Raw genomic sequence first — 8,164 nt, forward strand, 5'->3', positions numbered from 1 at the left:
CAATCGCCCCCAACCCTAACAGCTAAACCCTCTTTAGAAATATTTACTTACAACATAATGTATGGCAATATCATTGCAACATCTTTCAGTGAATGATACATTAATACTGTCTTACATTTGTAATAACAGACAGAAGACCTTTGGTTATTAGATATTTTATTATAAGGCATTTTAAACAAGGCACTTACTGTAGTAATGTTTATGAACTCAATGCACATCTTCAAAATAATACTTCTGCGTAGTTAAATGTCACAAGATGCCGATATGTCCCACACTGTAGAGTAAATCAGTAAAAGGAGGCACGGTTTATGTCAACAAACTTTGATGCATCTTATATTTTTGTCCAAATATCCATTGCAGCAAGTGTGGCTGGCAGATCATTTAAAGATCAATGATTACTTGGCAACCATCTGTTTGTACATGTGCACTGAAAATAAATACTATTCGTCTATTACACCATTCATCTCAATGAAAAAGTGGATTGTAGCTGTGTATGATCAATATGACCCAAAGGAGCAATTATGTAATGGTTTGTGCAAAGTTTGCGCGAAGCAGCTCTTTTTGGAAAATAAGAAGGGTCTGCAAAACAGTCTTTTGCTGTTCACTTGCTTAAATTCAGTTTGCTAGCATTATCCTTTTTGAGTTTATGAACAATACCCCTACCAAGCACTGTGGGGAGAGCCTAGATTGAAAGTACAGAAGGACAGTGTGTATTGTAGGTCTTACTGAAAGTACAGAATGAGAGAATCTAGCTCTTGTAAAGACCTTTTGGCAATGCGATGGTATACTGTATCAGCCTTCTATCCCAATGAAAATGCCCCACAACAATAAGTAAATAAGTGAATAAAAACATTGTAGTCTACAAAGATTCTGTTCAGTTCACCCCATACAAGAGTAATAATGGAGGTAGGTGGGCTATTTCCAGGCAGTGATTGACCATGTGAACATGTTGTTTATGATGAGCTGTTTACATTGTTAAGAGAATCTGGCAGGTCTCCGGCAATGGTGGCCCCAGTGTTCTATATCTGTGGGTAGAGTTCCATACGTGTTTACTTGTGTGTGTTTGTGTGTGTGGGGTGTGTGTGTGTGTGTGTGTGTGTGTGTGTGTGTGTGTGTGTGTGTGTGTGTGTGTGTGTGTGTGTGTGTGTGTGTGTGTGTGTGTGTGTGTGGGTGTGCGTGTGTGCGTGTGTGCATGTTAGCTAGCGCCTTTAGATTTTTTTCTGGCAGTGCGGTCCTATCTTCCAGCAGTGGCATATGGTATTGAAGAAGCGGCAGTGGCAGGAAGCACATGGGTCACAGCAGTGAGAGTAGGGCACACAGATCTCCATCACCTTGGAACAACGCAGGGCGGGAGGGGCAGGTGCCTTCTTGGGAGGGGTAGGCGTTACTTTGGGCTTCTAACACACACACACACAAACAGAGAAAATGTTAACATTTAACACTGTGCATATTGTATTCTAATAGGAAAGGATAATATGGAAACCAGTGAACAGATATGTCTGTTCTTGATGTGCAGTCCCTTATTGTCAATTAAATGATTACCCACTAACTAGTTCAAGATTTATGGCTGTCTAACAGAATACTTGTGCAAAAGCAGTTGTGCAACTATGTTCAAAAAGGAAAGACTAAGCCAAGTCAACAAGCCACTATGTTCCTCATAGCATGGGGCTGAGTATACACATCAATTCTCAAATAGCTTCAACTTCAGCTATACTACAGCTGTAGTACTCAGTTGGTATAGCACCATGTTGTCAGTGAAGGTTTATGTTTAATGCGTAATTAAGCATACCTCAGCATAGGATTCAACCCCTTATTTTCAATAAGCCTATTTAAATGTAATTGACATATGCCAAGGTTATAGTGCGTATGCAAAGGTTATATATCCTTTAAAAGTAATTCAATTGTTATGTAACTTGGGATTCTATAAACATTGAAAACCTGTATACAGTTCCACTATATGATGTCCACTATATTCAGATGTCTATTTTATTTCTATTTTTATTCTATTATTCTGTGTCACTTTATTTTGTTGTTGTTTGTGATGTGAGCTGCTGTAACGTCTTACTTTCTCCTCTGGGATCAATAAAGTACCTATCTATCTATCTATCTATCTATCTATCTATCTATCTATCTATCTACAGTATATGCCAAAAAACCCTGGCCATATGTACAATTAACAAAAGTTTACATTGCTTTAAATGAAACCAATGCCTCTCTTGGCAGGGATAAGAATAGTGAAATTACAAATCTGGTTTGAACATCTTCTTCACATATCTATTCATCTGCAAGTGTAATACAAGTAGCTTCCTTAGATCTTCCCCATGATGGTCCTCTAGTGGCTGGTAGCCCTGGGAGCTAACATCTGTCATGAGGTCACAGGCGTGGCTATGACATCAACCCAAAAGCCTACACCCATAGAGAATAGAACTATCTCCATGCCTACACCCACATAATGTAGTTAGCTACAGTAACTTTGCTTCATCTACTGTATATCTTACTGCCACACGCAACCTCTGGCGGTCATACACTCCTCTTCTGGCGAACAACGTTCTCGGTCGGCCCTGGCTCCAAAATTCTGTTGGAATGGGTAGACACATTCTGTAAGAAGCCTTGTAATTACAACAGCTCAATAAAAAAACAGCTGTCACAGTAAACTCAGTAACATTACTGTAATAACACAAGAAAAACTAAATAGCTTCAAGAAAAAAATAGAAACAGATGTTGTCAAAACAGATATAAAAATCTGAAATGCAATGACAAATCATGTGTGACACTTCGAAGTTCACATGCCACCAATGATAAACATGCCTAACCAAGAATCTCAGAACCCAGAATCTCAGTGAGAGTAAGGAAACAGAGGATTGTTCGTTTTTGAGTGTGTGCATGTGTGCGTGTGTGTGTGTTTTTGTGTGTGTGTGTGTGTGTGTGTGTGTGTGTGTGTGTGTGTGTGTGTGTGTGTGTGTGTAAAAACACATGTAATACAAGTACACAGAGAAGAACCCTACTCAATCACCTTTACAGTTACTGCCATTTAAATGATCTCAGAGGATGTGGGTGACCTTGAGAGAAGGTTAAACCCTAAGCAGAGGTTAATATTTAATTAGAAAGACTGATTCCATTTGGAATCCCAGATGGATCACTAACTTTATGGCCTGCTGTGACCTAGGGACCCTAGCTGCTCTGAGTGAGACAGACACAGGGCGGCTGGAGGACATAAGATTAGAATTATCATAAAAAGAGTATGCCATGCCTGGCAGATAGGATGCATGTAAATTATGGTACTTAACATGACACTAAAGGGTACGCTACAGTAGTAAATAGACAGTATAAATATACAGTAACTATTTGAATAAAGTAACTGTTGGATGAACAGCTCAAATCTAGTACAGAGTAATATGCAGAAATATTAAGATATATTGAGAAATGAATGGCTCTGTTGATAGCCTCTCTAAACCGGTAATCTAGGCTGATATAGGACTACATGTTGAAAAAAAAACTGCGAAAAAAATGGAAGGACAACATGAAGGCACAGAATTGTTCAACACTCACCTGTCTCCTTGGATGTCCGGTGTTTTGATGGCACGTCGTAGTCGATGTTTTTTATGTTGTCGCGCGTGGTAACACTCGAATTTGCAACCACCGCTTGAAGAAGACACAAACAAAGTATCGCAAGCTTCATTTCGTTCGATTTCCCTATTTTTTTCGGATGTGAGTAGAGTTATTAAATCAAACGCACCCAGCACCTGTCTTCACATGCAGAGCAACGTCTCCTTCACTTTCTTTGAGGGGTCTGCTCTTCTCCTCTCTGACTAAACTCTCATTAACTATATAGGGAATCTTGTTCACGCCCCCTTCCTTCTCCGCACTCCTGGATCTCCAAGATTCATTGTTTTCTTTGAAAGTTGACTAATAGTTTTCAATTAATTCAGGTGCATACACGTGCACACACCCACACACACATACAATGATCTAGCATTAACACCAAGCCTCATACTCCTCATACTCCATCAGTGCCAAACATGCCAAGAGAGTGGAATGAAAGTAATAAAAAAATGTTCCAATTAGGACTTTTCCACATCCCCTGAACTGGGGGGTGAATTCAGTAAAGGATTGCGGGCTTTTGTGACCGCTATACCGTCGCAATAGCCAGAAAAAAATGCATCTCATTCACAAACCACCCGCAGTTGATGAAAAACGCACCTACCTGCGCTCCCTGGCAATAGCGACACAGTGCACCATCGTTATCATGCATATTTAATTGTGTTGTTTCCGCACATAATTGCGCAAAAATTGGTGGATTTTATTTCAATGAGGGTGATTATAGAGAGCGCCCAATTCACAAAGATCGTCGATATTTGCCATACCCAATACACGTGGAGTGGTTAACACCTGAAAACTGGCGGTAATCACGTCATGGTCTATATATTCTCTCTTGCCAGACTCGTGGGGCTCCGCTCCGGTTCAACATTGATCCGTCGTCGGACACAGCACCCTGTGGGTAGAGACTATAGTCTATAATAATAATAATAATAATAATAATAATAATACCTTGCTAGGGAGACTGCCATATAAGACGAAGACAAATTACGCGTGCAAGAGAGGGGCTATTACGCACAAGGGTATATCCCTCTTTCAATTAAGAGAGACATAAATCATCGGTTCTACATGCTGAGTAGTCATTCAATAATACATTTGCTGAAGAGATCAAAGATAGCATTGAACCTGCCACCCGAAGATCCCCATGCAATACCCAGAATTGTATTTGCTTGACACATTCCTGGTTCATTCGTCTGGGTATGAAGACCAATCAAAAAAAAGAATGCAAGGTTACAATTCCAGTAGACATAGATGATAAACAATGAAAATACATGTAAATTAATTTCACTCCCATCTGTATGTCTTCTCCTGTAACAACATGGTCTGTCGCAAACGGGATCAGCGCAGCTTATCTGACGGCTGGAGTTGGCGCGCGCTCAGTCGCATTTTATCAGCAACAGTTTCAGCAAATCAAGAATTAGAAAATGAATAGGAAACAAATTATTAATCCTACGACAAGGGTGCTGCACGTGTGTTGGTTAAATTAGGCCTAGTTAACTAATTAACTAAAACTATTTATATCGGTTCTGTAGTGCCTCATTATTGCTGATTATTGCTGATTATCATTCCTTGCGTATAATACTGCAGCCTGCTCTGAAGCAATTCATGGATACCCCGCGAAGGCAGCGTCGTACAATCGCTCATTTAAATGCTGTAAATGTTATTATTAAATGCTGTTATTATTATTATTATTATTATTATTATTATTATTATTTAATTACCATAGGTCTATATCATGTTACCAGTTTAAAAACACCATGGCATTGTAAAACGGTGATGTAAAACTGTCAAGATCAGATGGATGGTTAGTATGGCAAGCTAGCCTAGCTAGGCTGGAGGTTGAGGTTCAACGGAGAACAGGGACCAAACTGTGCTGTAGGCTCTGGACAATAGTCATCGTTTGACCCTGACCCTGGCCGAGGCTCTCGACGCTTTCCCCTGGCTATGATGTTCCCTTCCTCCCTCCTCACAAGTGCATTATCACTTGATTTCTGTATTTATTTAGGTATGGACTGTACACTGCAATTCAGCTCTTAGCTCCTAATGTTGTAAACTATGACAATAAACCAAAATATATATAAAACATCGCAGAAAGCGTCTGCAGATGAGGCGCAAAAAATAAGGCTGCACTCGCAATTCATTCTTAGTAAATTCACCTGAGTGTGACCGTGGAATTTGTAAAATTATTGTTAGCTTGTGCCAGGAACGAAGAGGATAGGGATAAACAAGGGATATTCAACTCTTTCTAACACTAGCCTACTGCAATTGTCATAATCTAGGATGTTCACCCACTCTGCCTAGTAAGATAAAACACGCTTTGGTAATGAAATTCCAATTCTTAATGCTATAAAATACATTTTACCAAAACAATATGATGCTTAATATTGTGAATCGTTCAGTGGGGTATTTCTCTAAGATAAATAAAATGTTATAAAAAAAATATATATATATATATATCTTATCCGATAATAAGCACCGCGCACTGTTAACAGAACGGTGCCGCTGTCTTGCAGCAACTTTTGAGCATTTACATGTTGTTGTAGTCGTCTGCGAAATTGTTTCCACGGGTCACAAAAACATAAATAAAGATGGCACTCGCTGAATTAAATGTAAAAGGCATTGAAAATAAAAGGCGCGGTGTACGCTCAGTACTCCGTTGACATTTCACAAGATCCGTTTTTCGTGAGAAATCTTCTAAGAAAAAAAAGAAAAGAACAATCATTTCGCGTTTAATATGAAAAGCGTACACAATGATATGAAAATACTACATGTCATGTCTCAAAATCAATATCAATCTTACCTCTGTATTGTTTAATGTCCCGCGGATTCGAGAAGAAAGATGACGAGTTCGTCGAGAAAGTGAGCCTGTCGGGTAGCCTAATGCGAGTTACAGTAGCTTAGCTCTAATTAGTTGGGATTCTATTTTCCAGATTTCTTATCACTTTTACCATTTTTCTAACTGGCCTCCATTGATTTAGTGATCCTAATTGTGTCCATCCTTCAAGTGTAAGGATCTGTGGCTTTCCTAGAGGATTATCTACACATTATTTTACCCATTGGTCAAAAAAGCATTTTTGATTGAACGCCCTACATCAAAATGCGAATGTAGTTTTCTCTGTAGGCCTAATCCGTTTTGGATATGAAAACACCACCAATTGGAGAAATCAAGAAGCTCAAGCGTTAGACCCTGTAGCATGTTATCATTTACTAATAGGGCCCATTTATCTTGTGGAAGAACTGAAAGTCTTACATTTACATTTATGGCATTTAGCAGACGCCTTTATCCAAAGCGACTTACGGCAAATACATTTGTTTAAGTAAGTGAATCATCTATCCATCAGTCATCATAAGATAAAGTAATCAATGCTCAGACCAGGGGCCATTGGCAGTCACAATGCTTTTTTTAACAGGAGAAAAACTTGTACAGGGGGGTAGTGGGGGTGAAGAGGTCTTTAGGAGGGACTGTTAAGATGTAGCCTGAAGAGATGGGTTTTCAATATACGGCGGAAGATTGGTAGTGACTCTGTCATGACAGCAGTGGGAAGCTCATTCCACCAGCGGGGCGCCAGGACAGTGAAAAGCCGTGACAGAGTAGTGCGGCTGCTGCATCCACGTCGAGGCGGCGGTGCCAGGCGGCCAGCCGAGGTGGAAGAGCGGAGTGATCGTGCAGGGGTTTGGGGGCTGACCATTGCTTGCAAGTAGGGAGGGGCTGTTCCCTTTGCCGCCCGGTAGGCGAGCACCAGGGTCTTCAATCTGATGTGAGCTGCTACTGGGAGTCAGTGGAGGGTGCGGAGGAGGGGAGTGACATGGGAGAATTTGGGGAGATTGAACACCAGATGGGCGGCAGCGTTCTGGATGAGCTGCAGAGGCCTGATGGTGGTGGCGGGGATTCTGGTCAAGAGTGCGTTGCAGTAGTCAAGGCGGGAGATCACAAGTGTTTGGACCAAAAGTTGTGCTGCTTCTCTGGTGAGGAATGGAAAGTCTTCCCAAGCCTGCCTTTCCTTCCTTATCTAGGAGTAAGGTAAGTACATCCCAGACCTATTGTTCTTTCTACAAAATGAGTGGGGCTATGACAAAGGAGAGTAATAATAGCTTATATATTAATTTCTATATTTCTCTGGCACTTTGTCTAATGTCATGTACATGTAATGACCATACAAATCATCACAGATTATGAAAGAGGAGAGGCTTTAGCTTCCTGGGCAAACCTATAGTGAAGGGAAATCCTACAGATTGTAATGGATGCAAGGATAATATAACAGCACTGTTGAGTGTGGTATTTTCACAATTTATCCGCAGTTAAAGCCATATGATAATTTGGCTGGGATAAGCCTCAAACTTCACAGAAGTTATGTGAAGATTGATGATGCAACAATGATTAGAACTAGATAGATTATTATTATTATTATTGATAATTATTGAGCTCACATCACAAACAACAACAACAAAATAAAGTGACAATAGAAAATAGAATAAAAATAAAATAAAATAAAATAGACATCTGAAACATTATATACAGTAAGAACAGTCCAGTATGATTTAACGTCCCCCAGCCTGACTATGATTA

General features: G+C 40.1%; 1 protein-coding gene across 1 annotated transcript; it reads right to left on the minus strand.

Moving 5' to 3' along the window:
• Positions 1-1,126: 1,126 nt before the first annotated feature.
• On the minus strand, positions 1,127-3,747 carry asip2b (agouti signaling protein, nonagouti homolog (mouse) 2b). Its single transcript, XM_083667513.1, has 3 exons — positions 3,550-3,747; positions 2,499-2,575; positions 1,127-1,394 (listed from the first exon to the last, which is right to left on the minus strand). Exons 1-3 carry the CDS (start codon positions 3,677-3,679, stop codon positions 1,209-1,211), a joined length of 393 nt encoding a protein of 130 aa, XP_083523639.1. The 5' UTR covers positions 3,680-3,747; the 3' UTR covers positions 1,127-1,208.
• Positions 3,748-8,164: the final 4,417 nt, after the last annotated feature.

The sequence above is a fragment of the Argentina silus genome, assembly GCF_951799395.1.
Source record: "Argentina silus genome assembly, chromosome: 1".
NCBI lineage: Eukaryota > Metazoa > Chordata > Actinopteri > Argentiniformes > Argentinidae > Argentina > Argentina silus.

Excerpts from the sequence above, each read along its gene's own strand:
- asip2b (XM_083667513.1), bottom strand. The coding sequence starts at position 3,679 with ATGAAGCTTGCGATACTTTGTTTGTGTCTTCTTCAAGCGGTGGTTGCA. Across the intron at positions 2,576-3,549 it reads CCGGACATCCAAGGAGACAG|AATTTTGGAGCCAGGGCCGA; the intron begins GTGAGTGTTGAA and ends CCATTCCAACAG. Across the intron at positions 1,395-2,498 it reads GCCAGAGGTTGCGTGTGGCA|CCCAAAGTAACGCCTACCCC; the intron begins GTAAGATATACA and ends GTGTGTTAGAAG.